This window comes from Miniopterus natalensis, chromosome 7 (genome assembly GCF_054644295.1).
Source record: "Miniopterus natalensis isolate mMinNat1 chromosome 7, mMinNat1.hap1, whole genome shotgun sequence".
Lineage (NCBI taxonomy): Eukaryota > Metazoa > Chordata > Mammalia > Chiroptera > Miniopteridae > Miniopterus > Miniopterus natalensis.
In genome coordinates, this window is record NC_142087.1 from 53389607 (window position 1) to 53405154 (window position 15548).

Genomic DNA, 15548 nt, shown 5'->3' on the forward strand with positions numbered 1-15548 from the left:
TGAGTATAGCACTGTACAAAAGGCTTTGCAGCAGAATTATTCTAAGAATTGTAATGTAAAAACAAGCCATGCGTGGTCTGAGAGGGCTACCCAGAACTTTCTGTGACAGTGGAAATGTTCTGTATGTGCACTACTCAAAATGGTAGCCACTAGACACAGGTGAGTGCCGAACACTGAAGCGTGACTAGGGACTAAGGAGTGGCATTATTTTTGACTAAGTTTTCATGGCCACCTGTGGCTAGTTGATGAGGTCCGAGTAAAAGCACCTTTGGTACGAACTTTGCTGCTGTTTATTCATTTTACAGCTAGGAAGTTTATATGTGAAATTTGTGCAAAAGATTGCTTCCGACTGCCATCTGCTCCATCAGGAACTTCAAACAGTGTCTAAGAAACTATGTCCACTCCCTGCCTACCCTGTGTTCTGAGCCTTGGGAATTCTTGTCCTCAAAGGAGAATTCTGTGATTGATGGTGCTATCAAATATGCACTCCTCTCTCTAGAGGCATTCTGCCATTTATTCTCATCTTGTGACTCCAGCATGATGTCTTTTGGGGGGCAGCTGATTTAGAGTACAGCCTATCACCATTTTAATCACTTTTACTTACAAAACATCAGTCTCATGGTTGAGTTTTTCCACAATGTAACCCACTCAACCTACATTTTGTCTGAAGTCTTTCTCTAGGAGTGCACCTTCCTCCTTCACCTAGGACAGCTTCCTGAGCGTTCACACTTAGAAGTGCCTCATTACTTGGTTTAATGCTCTCCTGTCACTGTTTTGTAGTTCTTAATTTAGTGAAGTCTGATGAGGCAAAGGGGCATACACTCGAGCAGAGGAGATAGGTGCAATACAAATGCCCACTGTTCTCACCCTCCATTCACTTACAGCCTTCATGATGCCCATGAATTCTCCTGTGGGCCCACCATATGTGAGAGTTCAGAGATTCAGAGCACAAGGTAAGCATGCTATGGATACAACTGATTAAGTGGGAGCACTGAGAGCCCCAAAAGGCCTTGCTTTCCGTTTGAACCAGAATTGATTCAAATGCAAAGAGAAGGAAATGACATTCTAAGAAGCATGAATGGCCATGGAACCATAACACATTCTTTCTTACTCATGTTACTTTTGTGTATTATTAGCCAACAAGTTATGCTGAAAATGACATAGAAGAAAAGGAAAACGTATGGGAGGTCATAGTTTTTCAGACCTTCCTTATCGGTAAGCTGAAAGGGTGCTGACAGAATGTGTACATATCAAGAAGTGAAGTAGTAACATTTGAGCTAGTTTTATGCAGTTTCCACAGTTTTGGTAAGAATACATATGCATACAATATGTATACATAAGCTATGAAATACAAATTATAGAATTTTGGTCATTCTGCATGAGTTAAGTGTTTTATATTTGTAGCTAAAACTGGAATTAGACAATATCAAGATGAATGATAAAATTAATGCTTCTAATTTAAAATTTTAATTTTACTTAGAACAGCATTAAGTAGCAAAAACCACTATAACAAGCTGTTAGAGACCATGAAAGAAAGGAAACATTTTAGTACCTTAATGGTAGTTTCCTGATTATTGAACCAGAGGCCTCACATCTTCATTTTGCACTGGGTCCTACACATTAGGTAGCCAGCCAGCTCTGCTCTTCACTGCTTTGCTCCTCCCAAGGCAGGTCTTGAGTCTTTCCTTATACAACCCCTTTAGTCCACAGCCCTTTGAGGACCCTCACTGATTGCCACTGATTTAAAGGGCACCACTGCTCTTGTGGCTCCTCTGCTGCTTCACTTGTAAAAAATCTAGAACTAAATCAGGACGGACTTAGGGAAAGAATACCTGCCACCCTGGAAGGTGACATGACTTCTCAATTCCCCTCTAACCTTGTCTTGTCTTGGAGAAGCAGCTAAAGGCTAGAATCTCTTTGATTTGACCAGTTCTGGCAGAAAAAAGTACTTCTGGAAGACTAAACTTCAGCGATGTCCTTGACAACCTGGATCCAGTCTTATCCTTTTCAGCCACACCATGAAAGGTTGAACAGCTGTGAGCAGGCTGAGTAGGCAGAGCAGGTGGAAAGGTCTGGAAAACAGTGACTGGTTGCATCAAAGCTCTTTATGAAGAGTGCTGCAAAGTAATTCTTGAGAGTTTGTTTTTAAATGGTTAGAGTACAGCATAATCACCTCTCCTTTAGAGAAAGATAATTTTGGCAAAAGTGCAAACATCACAACACAAAACTGGAAGCAAAAAACTTTATAGGAAACTGATGTAGATGAGAAACTATAAAAAACTGAAAAAGACCTGAGCAGTGGGAGATTTGTTTGTGATAAAGGATATGAAGAACATACAATTATATTTTCAAGGAACATTATGACCATCAAATTAAGGTATCAATATTTGGTAACAAATATTAACTGATCTGAGGAAGAGCAGTGTGAAAATATTCTAATTCGGGGGCTGTCCCATAGAATTTTCTGTGATGACAGAAATGTCTCATCTCTGTGCTGTCTGTATGGAATCCACTAGCCACATGAATATGCAAAATGTAGCTATAATGTAATATACATAATAAGGAAGTGGATATTTATAATTTAAATAGCCACATGTGACTAGTGGCAACCAACTGAACATTGCAGTCCTAATGCCTCATGGATCAAACCCCATGGTTTCTTTGAGGGACTCTTCAATCACTGCTGGATAGGGGGTTGTGACTGAAAACAGAGGAAGCTCTTAACAGATCTATTTGGCTACTTAAACAAGACAAAACTCTCCACAGCTTCCAGAGATAGGGGGCGGCACAACCTGTTGCGGGGGGGATGAGAGGACTCTTGGAAAAACCTGAGTATGCCCTCCCAACTCCTGGCTAATGCTAATGGGAGTAAAATGCCTGGGATTTAGGTCACTCAGATGGCAGGAGGCCCTCACGCTTGGGCCACCCCTGGGGTATCTGTGCATGGAAATCATCGCTGTGGGGCCGACAGGGAGCTGGAGGTGGGGTGCTCATTTCCGGACAGGGTTTCCAGAGCCAGAGGAGGGTTTAAGGGTGGCCGGCAGACCTGAGGGCCCTTTCTGGCTACCTGGAGGCTGAGCAGGCCCTTTCTTTTTGGGGATTAAGACCTTGTTCTTGCTCTTGAACACTTTGCTGGGATCCAGCTTGTTCACAAAGGAGTCAGTCTCTTCGGTGAGCAGGCTTGTGTTGCAGGTGATGGGTTTGTACATGTTGAACCATTGCTGTAAGGCAGAATTGGGAGAGGGTCACAATTCAAAGGAGCTATGTCCTTGTTTATGCTCTTTAGTGGGGATACGGAGTAGAGAGCTGGAGAGGTGAGAGCTGGAGAGATGAGGCAAAGAGAGTAAGTTTTATGAAAAACTCCTAAATAATCTATTAGCATGTCTGCGAAAGTGATGACACACACATTGTTCTGTGAGGTCTTAAAACTTTTAAAGTAAATGCAGCATGAGAACTAAGAATCTGAGTAAACGTCCTTCCTTCTGATCTAGTGAGCCCTGAGCCTGGGATGCTAGGTCCCAAGTCACCAGCAGACAGAGTCCTTCTAATTGTTCTGCCCTCCAACCAGCTACTGCCCATCAGGTGGGTTTGGCAGAATCTGTAATATAGAGGAAGGACATCCAAACTCTGGAATTCTGTGTATCATTGAAAAGGACAGCTCTCTCTGTACTGACAGGGAATGAGCTCCAAGATGGAGTGTTAAGTGAAAAGAAGGTGCACAACAATGTGAATAGTATATTGCACTTGTGTTTGAGAAAAAAGGAACCAAAAACTACATGAACAGGGTATCTTGGTAAGGGCACACAAGAAATACTATAGTGGCTACCTTTGGGGAAGCGCATTGGGAGGCTGGAGAACCGGGAAGTGAGAGACTGACCTTTCACAGTTCCTAAGTGCATGAATTGCCCATCCAAAACCCAGCATCAGAACTAAGGCCCTGACAAAATTTAATTAGAAAAAACTCCCCAGGTGATTCTGAGGATCAGCCATGAATAAAGTGAGGCTGGAATCACCAGCCTTGCTTATTGAAAGTGCAGGTCTCTGGGCTCCATCCCAGATTCCTGCATCGATGGGAAAGCTGGGAGTCTGCAATTTAAGCATGTCCTCAGAAGACTCCGATACATTCTAGTCTGAGGTGCAGGTGCTCCTTACCTTGGCCTGTGGGCTAATGCCATAGTTGGTGAAGGCATACTGCCACTGGGGCAGGCCCAGGTGTGTAATGAGCAGGCGGTAATAGGCGGTGAAGGTATCTGTGAGAAAATGCCAGTATAATGCTCTGTCCAGGAACCAAATCTCAGTGTCTTTCGCTAATGCTGAAATACCAAAGGAAATAAATGGATGGCTTAAAATTTTTTCCTTTTATCTATAAAGTCAATATACATGCATGGTTTTAAAAAGTTCAAATAGTAGAGGGGATGTAAAATATAAAAGTTCCCTTCCTTCTCTTCCAACCTCCCAATCCTGTTCTCCAGTGGCCACTGTTACTGGTTGGTTTCTTTGATATTCTTCTACAAATTCTTAATCAGTTGACTGACCTATCTGCTGGGCGTCTGCCTCTGTGCATCAGGCTACCTAAGCAGCACTCCCTTTCTGTGTGGAAACAGTATTCCTCCTCCCCCAGTGGGTACATACTGTGGTCTCAGCTTTCTTGATGGAGAGAAACTCTGAATGACTGGCTTTCTGGAGAGGTCTGTCAAGAATTAGAAGTGTTGTGAGAAAGCACCTTAGAACAGCTCCCTCTCCTGGGAATCCTGCCTGTGCTGTTGCGTGATGTCCTGGTTGGGCACTGTTGTTCCAGGGTCTGCCTCACACTTGCGTCTCACCTCCCTCCTACTACAGGCAGGCCTCCCCTAGTTCATCTCCTGTCTAATGGCGGTAGCATCTCCCTAACTGGCCTCCATCCTCAGATCTCTTCCTCTTCCCAAACCCCTGCGGTCACATACATTTTCATTTGAATCCTGCCATTCTTCCGCTGAACATCCTCGAGACCCTACTCTCTTCTAAGTTATGTCCAAACTCCTTCACTTGGCTTTCAAAACCACACAAAGAACTAGCCTTCTGGCTTCATCTCTTCATCTACAAGATGAACCATGGGGGTCCAGTGAATTGAGTTTTCATTCCCCCCAAATCATTTGTCCTTTCCTACTACATGGCTTTCACTTGTGTCTCTGTTTAGATGCCCCTTTTTCCTCACCAAACCCTTTAACCCCACCCCATGTATCATTCCTACTCATAATTCCAGATGCAGCTCAAATGCTATTTCAGATTCCTCCAGCTGAAGACCATCTCTCCTTCCCCCAAAGGTAAGGTAAATCCTGGTGTATCTTCTCACCCCTACCAGGCAGAGAGCTACTTGCTGGGCCTTGTCCAGCTCTGTCGTTTCACAGCCCCTAGGCCAGGGCCTGAACTGCTGTTAGGTGGCCAGGTGGTTGCCACTGCTCAAGGACCAGAGCCTTTTTCTCTTGATTTCCTATCTGTGGTCTTAGACTGAAGTCTAGTAATTCAGGTTTTTATTGCTATTAATTGTCCTACATAAAGTAGTACTGGAGAAAAATAGTATTTTTCCTGGATGCTTTTCTAACACATGAGCCTGCTGGAGGAGTTATAAATAGAATGACAATTTCTTTTAGTTTTTATTCACTTATTATCCTAATCCCATTATTTTACAGTAACTCACAAATAATGGTAGCTTAAAAAGACTCTAGTAATTGCCCTAGCCAGTTTGGTTCAGTGTCTAGAGTGTTGGCCTTCAGAATGAAGGGTCCCAGGTTCGATTCTGGCTCAGGGTTGCAGGCTTGATCCCCAGCCCTAGTTGGGGTGCATGTGGAAGGCAACCAATTGATGTCTCTTTCTCACATGGATGTTTCTCTCTCTCTCTTTCTCTCCCCTCCCTTTCCACTCTCTGAAAAGCAATGGAAAAATATCCTTGATTAAGGATTAAAAAAAAAGACTCTAGTAATTGGCAGAGAGGGGGATGCTCAAAGAGGTCTTGGTACCTATCAGAGACCAGGTGGTGTCTCAGGAGGCCAGGAAGAAGCGTTCTTTTGTGTGAACACTGGAGAGCAAGGTCAGCCAAGGCTATACCCAAACTACAGGACCATACTTGTTATTCTTACCTGGTTTCCCTTTTTTGTAGACAAGGCAAACCTTCCCATTTCCATTGCAAGGATCCAACTCAAATATCACACTGCGAGAATCAAAGTGAGGCTTCTCTGGCTGGTTCTCACTGGCTGCAAACCCAGAAGGTAATGGTAAGGTTCAAACGTACTCAACCGCAGACACATACTTATTCATCCAGCTTTGCTCGGATGACAAAATGGGCAAAAAGCCTATCTCAGACATATTCTTAAATATTTTCAGATGATAGTTAACATTTTTTAGCAATAAACTATTTTGTAATTAAGGTATGTACATTGTTTTTTTACAGATATAATGCTATTGTACACTTAATAGATCCTACAGTATACTATAAACATAACTTTTATTTGCACTGGGAAATCAAAAATTTCTGTTGCTCAATCCTGTGAACTCAAGCTGTCTTCATCCAGTGAGGCTCTTAGCTTTGTCTTCTCAATTCAGAGAGTGCAGTAGGTTCTGCTTAGGTTCCCTCACTATGGAAACTCAGATAATAAGCTGGGGTTCACCTCCTTTGTTGCCTGATGGTGTCTTGAAACCCATTGTTTGATACATTTTTGTCTGTTTATTGTTGTTCCAGGTTGGAGGATACATCTGGTCTCTGTTATTCCACTGTGGATGAAATATAAAGTCCACACTATAGGGTCTCACCAGGTTTTAGGAGGCCTGATTGAGGTCTACCCTCAGGTGTAAAGTTAAAAAAAATAGGAAACTCAGTGTGGTTCCCTTCTGCCATGTGAGATGCCATTCCAGTTTCTACTTGTTTTTGGTTACTCTCCAGACCTTTTAGGTAATAGTTTAAATTTTTTCCAGAGCTTAGAGTATTATTGGCATAATCTTGATCTGATAAAATGCAGTCAAGTCTGCCATTACCGAAAGCAGGAGGTCACTATTTGGATTTTTTTTTTTTCAAATCTGCAATGTCACTGTTATTAATTCACTGAAATTTTAGTTTGGTTTTATCTCCATTTGTGTATTAGCATATCGTTTTATAGTCTGTACCTAATAATTTCACCCCTGGGAGTACCAGTGGATCTGTTACCTGTTATTTGTGCTGGTTCTTATGGTGTTTTTTTCATGTGCCTGGTTATTTTTTAGTAGGAATTATTTTTTGAAAATAATTCATCTACCATACATTCACTCATTTAAAGTATGCAATTCAATGGTTTTTTGTATATTTAGAGAGTTGTGCAACCATTAACACAATCAATTTTAGAACATTTCTCTAGAATTAGCTTCTGTTTCTTCGTGCCATGGCCCTGAGGAGATTAATAATCTGGGATCAGTTCAGTCCAGTTTTGGGATGTAGCATTTTCTGGGAAATAGATGGCTTATACCTGAGCTTTAGTCAACATGAAGAGTAGCTACTTCTGGTTCATTCTGTTATCTAGGGTAGATGCCAACCCAAAGGGTAGTGGTTTTTATGGGTGCCATCTTTTGTAGTTTTTAGACTCCCATTTTCTCCCCCTCATCGTACATATGGGTCAAATTCTTAGCCTCATTGTTTCTTCTGAAAAGGACAATGTACCCCAGGCAAAGGCAACCTCAAATGTGAGCCTCTTCCCTGGATTTGTTTTCTTTTGGTTGTTGACCTGGTACTACTGCATCATCTTGTTAGCTCTTTGATGTTTATAGGAAGATGATTTTTATATTTTGCCCTGACACCTCAGCTGTCCAGCAGAAAGACTGCTCTGAATTACCTACCTAGCAGTACCAGAAGAGGAAGTCTCTTCATCAATTTAAGTATAAGTCCTGAAAATTACATGGATGAGCTGTGCTTCTGATAGCAGTCTTTGTTTTTCAAAAGACAGAGTCAATCCCAGCATATTTGTCTTAATGCTTTATTTTATTTTACAATGTTTCCTCTTTTCTCCTTTTTTTCTTATGTGATTCAACATTCCCCTTAATAGAGGTTTTAATATAGTTTTTAAAAACTTATTTCCTTAGTAGTTATCTTCCTTCTTGTTTGTATGCTTACATGATTGGATACATGTGATTCTACCATTATTTCCCTAACCAAGTGTGGTATGCAGAACTCTAAGCTGGCACCCAAGATTCCTGCTCCTTGGTATACATACCTTGCATAACCTCTTCCCTTTAGTGTGGTCAGGACCTGTGAATATGACAGAGTAGTCACTCTCTTGATTAGGTAATTTTATGAAACTGTTGTAGCAGACTGGGGAGAAATTTTCCTGTTCGCTGAAAAGTAGTAAGCTGCCATGTTGTGAGGAACCCTTGACCAAAAAAACAGGGACTTAGTCCCACTACTGCAAGAAACTGAGTGAGGCCAACCACTGTGCCAGAGATGAGAGCACCAGCTGACACCTTGTTTTTAGCCTGGTAAGCCCCTAAGCAGAAGACCCTGCTAATCTGTTGCTGAATTCTTATGAAAACTGTTTGGTAATAAATTTGTGGTAATCTATTACACAGAAACAGAAAAACCGTTACATTAAAACACTGTTTCCCCCAACAAGGTGTACAATTTCTTCCCTACAGTAGGATGAAACCTCCCACATTCTGCTTTTTCCTCTCTAGTCCTACATTTTCTAATGAAGACCCCAGAATATTCTTTGTATTAATTGGTAGGGCTGCTGTAACTAAGTACCAAACACTGAGTGCCTTGAACAACAAAAATCTGTTGTCTCGTGGTTCTGGAGGCTACAAGCCCTAGATCAAGGTGTTGGCAGAACTGGTTCCTTTTGAGGGCTGTGGGGAAGAATCTGTTCCAGGTCTCTCCCCTAGCTTTTAGGGTTTGCTTGAAACTTTTAGCCTTCCTTGATGTGGAAGTATCACCCCATCTTTGCCTTTAACTTCAAATGGCATTTTTCCTATTTTCCTGAATTTATTTTTTATACAGACACCAGTCATATTGGATTAGGGGTTTGCCCTATTCCAGCATGAACTCATCTTAACTAAGTAGTTACACCTTCAATGAGCCTATTTCTAAATTCTGAGGTACAGGGGTTTAGAACTTCTATAGGAAATCTTTGTGCTGTCTTAAATGTTCTTAAGTGTTTTTATTCTTTTTATTGAGGTTAATTGTATCCTTTAGCAGTTTTATTTCTCTGGTTGTGTATTCTGATATTTCTTCCTTACTGTTCTGACTGCTGAGTCCCCTGAGAAAAGTATTTTTCTCTTAAGGTTTAATAAGACTTAGGTCTAGCTGTTGGACTATCCTAAAATGCATAAACCCAGCAGGTACCGGAAGGCCAAGTGGTTTCTATTCCCATGAATTTGTAGGACAATGTGGTCTCTACCCCAGCTCAATCATTTGCTGAGGCCCCTTGGTGTCTAGTCTACCTCTTCCGGCCTCAAGAGCAGGGAAGACTCAGTCCACTTATTTAACAACTTTGTCTTTTAAGGGTTAGTGGGCCCCAGCATAAACATATGAAGTCAATGTGACTTTGTCCCGACCCTTGAGAATTCTACACATCTCTGAGTGACAGGCTTTTCCCAGGGTTCATCACTTTCCAGTCTTAGCAACTGTACACCTCCTACTGTTGTTCAAAAGCTTGTCCAGTTGAAGGAGAAAGTGTTGCATCAGTTCTCTGTCAAGGCCTTAGTATTTAGGAGATGCTAGTTGCCTACTCAATATTCATTTTTCCTTTCTTTTGTATTTAAACGCCATTTTTGCCTGAGAAGGCAATCAATACTGCACAGCTAAACATACTTCCTCACATTTCATTGCAGCAATGGTAACCTTTTGACTCTGTTCTGACCAAAGGCTATTGGTCAGAAGCTTGGAGGTAGAGCCCACATTCATCACCCATGAGGATGAAAACCATACCCAAAGGCTGGTGCACCATGAAGCCAGAGGAAGACTAAGTTATCACTGACTTCCTCAAGCAGCTACATTAGCCTAGTTTCAGAGTTCTTGTTATAAGAAAAATAAGCTATTTAATTTGGACATTGTAACTGGGTCTCTGTTATATGCATCCAAACACAATGCTGACTGACAAAGTCCTCACTTCCCATAGCTGCTTGAAGCCTTTAGTAGCCATTTGACTAATAGCCTTTTTAATCAGAAGTGGCAAAGCGCATGGAGGGTGGGAGGGAGCTGCGTTTAGATTGCCGCGGCCCCAGAAACCCCAATACTGAAATGCTGAGTGAAGTTTAATTTGTAGTGTTCATTCATTTATCAAGCATTCATTAAGTGTCTACAATGTGCCAGGCACTTAAGTGGGTACTAGAAACAAAACAAAGATCCCAACCCTGGCATTTTCTTCATGGACATGTCCTTTGATACAGGCTGTTTTTACCTTACTCCCACCATCCTGAGAAGCTATGGATGGGAAAGCTTTGGGGGGAAATATTACAATGCCACAATGTCTTCCCATGGTTTTCAATATTATAAAAGGGAAACAAGCAGGCTAATTTCTAACTCAGAGCAGAGGTTCCCTCAGGTACCTTCTTGTGGATCATCCTCCAGGTCAGCCAGAGTTGGTGCATTAGGAAGTGAGTACATAGAAGACTGGTGGAGTGGAGTCAGTTTTGCAATACTGTTAATTGCCATGCTGCCCAATGGAATGGTGTGCTCTATGGGAACATTAAAAAGAAATACATGGAGTAACAGACTAGTTACCATGGTTATTAGTAGGACTTCTGCTTAAGTAACCTAAGCCCACCTATTGTTTGATCCTAGAGCTGAAGAATCTGATGGCAAGTGGAAAGAAGATAATCAATGGACTACGTGCTCTAAAGCGCCAACCTTTCATGTGAAAAAAGCAACTGGGGCCATAGGTGAAGAGTCCCCACTGCCTGTGTTAGGGTAGAATGCTGAAGAAAATTTAAAAAGGAGATACTCCAAAGGGACTGGGAAATCTAGGGTAGGAGTGCTGTTTGAAGAGCAAAGGACTTAGCAATGTTTTTGTTCCCTCTTTCCCTTGCATTAAGAGTTACATGCAAGGAGTAACAGCTTTGATTATATAGCTGACCCTTCTTCTACTCTCTTTTTGTTACAAGCTTTCACAATGGAAAACCTCTCCTCCTCTACTTCATCTTTCCTTCTTCAGTGGAGAAAACTTAGCAGGCTTCTTGCTTGGTTCCAGTCTTCTGTGATTAAACAGAAAAAATAAAGGTGCAAATAAATACACAGACTGCCCTGGCCAGCGTGGCTCAGTTGGTTGGAGCATAGTCCCATACACCAGAAGGTGGAGGGTTCGAGTCCAGGTCAGGGCACATACCCAGGTTTTGGGTTCCATTCCCGGTCGGGGCATGTGAGGGAGGTAACCAATTGATGTTTTCTCTCTCACACCAATATCTCCATGTCGATGTGTCTCTCTCCTCCATCCCTAAAATAAATAAATCAATTAAAAAAAAATGAAGACTGCGTATTTTCCTTATTATATACACTCCTTGTAATAAAGGATGACACATGATGGCACACAATAAATGCTAAAAAACTGGAATGGCTGAGGCAATAAAGCAGCTGGATGTCCAAGAAGAAAAGACCACTAACATTAGAAGATGCCTCCACTGGCTTTTCTGTTACTGACTTTAGCTACCCAGTGAAAAACGGGTATGGTAATAGGGATAAGGACAGGAAGATGAGTTGGGAGGATTAAAGAAGGCATTGTAATAAATGAAGAGGGACTCATTCATAAAAGCATCATGAAATGGTTGTTTTCTGAGGCAGGCTTGTGAAAGGGCTAACATAGCTCCATGATGTGGGAAAGGGAGATTCTGACACGCAGTCTAGGTACTGTCTACTCTCTCTGTTGTTCTAAACTCCAAAGGCCATGGTACAAAGGAGGATTCTGATACTGGTGACAAGAATGGTTTCTAGGCCACCCAAAGAAAGTATTTTAAGCTAAAAGTTCATGTTAAATGCTCAGTGGTAAGCTATAAAAAGTGCTTCTTCTCATCTGTGACAGAGAAAAACAGTAAGATTTTGGGAATCACCAAAAATGGGAAACTCAGGAGGCAGACGCAGAGGCAGTGAAGGAGAGAAGTCAGTTCTGCAGATTTACTACACATTCTCAGGGACAGCATGGAGTAGTGTAGGGTGCTTCCCAAGGACAGAAGTAGATCTGGGGATGTGATTAGAGTCTGGAGGCAATAAAAGATTCCTAGGGACCAGAAGTCTGTGCCAAGAATGGGCCGGGCTCCGGTGGCTAAATCAGGATTTCCTAGCCTATGAAATTTTACTGAAGCCTTCACGTCAATGTGTAGAACTGCCTTTCATGTCTACATAGTACCTGAACCTGACATGCTGTTCCTACATGAGTTCCTATACTTGCAACACAAAAGTCTGTCCTAGGTACATTTAACACTGAGGTGGTTGATGACTTAGGCTGAAGAGATGTGAGGGGGAGAAGGAATGGTTCTAGTCTGAGGGTCAGAGCCCCAAGGTCTTCACTATGCAGGGACTGAAGGAAGGAGCTCCTCTTACGACCACCCTGAGGAGACCGCTCTGAGGTGGATTCCGCAGAGGTGCTAAATTTGAGGTGGCTCAGGATTTCTGTGTACTGATTTTTTTTTTTTTCTACTTCATTTCAATAGAAAAAAACTCTAAAATAGATTCCAGTTAAGTACTGGCTAGACTCTGGCATGGGGTTGGGGGTGAAGAAATGATGGCATATTTTAGCTTCGGTCACAGCTTCTGGACACTGTACTTTAGAAGAAGCCATCAAAACCATCCAGATTCAGCATGGCCAGTATGGCTCAGTTGGTTGAGCGTTGTCCAATGCACCAAGAGGTCACTGGTTCGATTCCTGGTCAGGGCACAGGCCCAGGTTGCAGGCTTATTCCCTAGTAGGGGACATGCAGGAGGCAGCCAAATGATGTTTCTGTATCTCTCACTCTTCCTTCCTCTCTCTAAGAATCAATAAAAATATATTTAAATAACACATCCAGATTCAAATACTCAAAAGTTGTAAAGGCCCTCAAGAGCTATTTCACCTAATATCTTAGGCAGGGAAATGTTCTTCTACAAACAGGGGTGGGGAACCTTTTTTTCTGCCAAGGGCCATTTGGATATTTATAACATCATTCATGGGCCATACAAAATTATCAACTTAAAAATTAGTTACAAAAAAAGCTCCTAAATTTATTGAATTTTGAATCCCACCTGCAGTTGCCTTGGCAGGGCCAGACCAAATGATTTTGCAGGCCATATATGGCCTGCAGGCCATATGTTCCCCACCGTTGCCCTACGGCAACGGGGTTGACTTACCATCCAGCTTCACATTCCATGTCATGTGGAAGCCATTGGTCATCAGGTAAAAATTCTTCACATCCTCAGGCAGTATACAATTATTTTTCTAGAATCACAAAGCAGCAATTAGGTGAGGGCTGGGAAAGAGAGCACAGGACTATGCCTCAAACCAACTGGAGACACTTTACCGTGTTTCAGATAGCTAATAGGAAGGCTGTGATAATTATCTACAAAACTCTATTAGAAAGTCCAGGGTCAAAATGGCAACATAAGAGGCTCCTTAACTCACTTCCTCCCATAGACACCCAAATCTACAGCTACATATTGAACAATTCCCTTAGAAAGAAATCCAGAAATAAGCTGAGTGATTCCCACATGTCATGCAAATGAGAAAAAACTCACATCAAAATATGTAGGAAAGGCTGATCACAAGCTTGCCATAAAACCTACCTTTGGTGGAGGCAACACACAATTGGAAGGGAACTCACAGTTCCCACATTCTTTCTGAGGAGCAAAGAGTTTGGATCCCACATCTGACACCCCCAACTTTTAATTATAAGACTTCCACTAGAGAGATGGATGCCCCAAAACATCTAGCTCTGAAAGCCAACAGGTCCAAGAGACTCACAAGGCTATAGTGAACTAAGAGTTTGTAAAGAGCTCACAGGGACTCACATGGTTATCCTCCCAGGGCCCAGTGCAGGAGGACAATATATGAACAAAATGAGAATTTCAACAAACAGAAAATATTAGTACCAAACAGAAATCACAGGGATGCAGAATACAATAAATGAAATGGAAAAAATTCAATAGAGGGTTTTAACAGCAGGCTAGATGAAGTAGAGGAAAGATCAGCAAACTAGAAGACAGGGTAATAGAACTCATCCAATCAGATCAACCAAAAGAAAAAAGAATGAAAAGAATGTAAAGATGGCTTAAGGAACTTATGGAACAACATCAAGCAGACCCTTTTGCATAACAGGGTTCCCAGAAGGATAGAGAAAGGGGCAGAAAGCTTATTTGAAGAAATAATGACTGAAAACTTCCCTAACTAGGGGAAGGAAACAGATTTCTCAATCCAGGAAGCTCAGAATTCCAAAAAAGATAAATCCAAAAAGACATTATAATTAAACTGTCAAAAGTTAAAGGCAAGGAGAAAAATCTTCAAAGCAACAAGGAAAAAACACAACTGTTACAAACAAGGGAACCCCCATAAGACCATAAGGAGATTTTTAGGCAGAAACTTGACAGGCCAGAAGACAGTGGCACAATATAGTAGAAGTACTGAAAGAAAAAAAAGCCAACCAAGATATACTCCACCTGGCAAAGGTGTCTTTCAGAAGTGAAGGAGAAATAAAAGCTTTCCAAACAAGCAAAAGCTGAAGGTATTCATCACCACTAGACTGGCTTTACAAAAAATGTTAAACATGTGTCTTTAAGTTGAAATGAAAGGACACTAATTAGTAACAGGAAAACATATTGAAGTATAAATCTCACAGGCAAAGGTAAATATATAGTTAAATTCAGAATAATCTAATGTTGTGGTGGGATGGCCACTTATAAATCTAGTATGAATGTTAAGACAAAAAGTAGTAAAAAGAACTATAACTACAATAATTTGTTCATGGATACACAAGATAGAGATAAATTGTGAGATCTTTTCTAATGTGTGGAAGGGAGGAAAAGTAAAAATAAAAACATAGCACTTTAGAATGCATTCAAACTTATTATCAACTTAAAATAGACTGTTATACATAAAATAAAGAGAAAGCAATCTAAGACAGAAAATAATCAAATCACAAAGGAAGAGGGCAAGAGACCAAGAAAGCAACAAAGGAATTACAAAATAGCCAGAAACCAATGAACAAAATGGCAGTAAGTCCATACATATCAATAATTACTTTAAATGTAAATGGACTAAATTCTCCAATCAAAAGACAAAAAGTGGCTGAAAGGATTAAAAAGTATAAGAACTAACTATATGTTGCCTACAAGAGATTAACTTCAGATGTAAGGACACACACAAAGTAAAGAAATGAAAAGATATTTCATTCAAATGGAAATCAAAGAAAGGTGAGATAGATATATAAGACAAAATAGACTAAGACAAAGATTGTAATAAGAAACAAAGAAGGTCATTATATAATGATAAAGGGGTCAATCCAACAGCATGATATAACAACTTATAAATACTTATGCATCTAACATAGGAGTATCTAACATAGGAGTAGTTAAATATATAAAGCAAATATTAATA

At 41.1% G+C, this 15548-nt stretch overlaps 1 protein-coding gene across 1 annotated transcript in view; it reads right to left on the reverse strand.

Annotated features, from left to right (window-relative positions):
* Window positions 1-2228: 2228 nt before the first annotated feature.
* The window catches only part of TPGS2 (tubulin polyglutamylase complex subunit 2), a 31964-nt gene continuing 18644 nt past the window's right edge, over window positions 2229-15548 (reverse strand). Inside the window, exons 3-7 of the mRNA XM_016195971.2 lie at window positions 13310-13397; window positions 10543-10671; window positions 6117-6230; window positions 4153-4313; window positions 2229-3221 (exon numbers count right to left, since the gene is read on the reverse strand). Of these exons, the coding sequence (XP_016051457.2) occupies window positions 2991-3221; window positions 4153-4313; window positions 6117-6230; window positions 10543-10671; window positions 13310-13397 (723 nt within the window). The 3' untranslated portion in view covers window positions 2229-2990. The remainder of the gene's footprint in view (window positions 3222-4152; window positions 4314-6116; window positions 6231-10542; window positions 10672-13309; window positions 13398-15548) is intronic.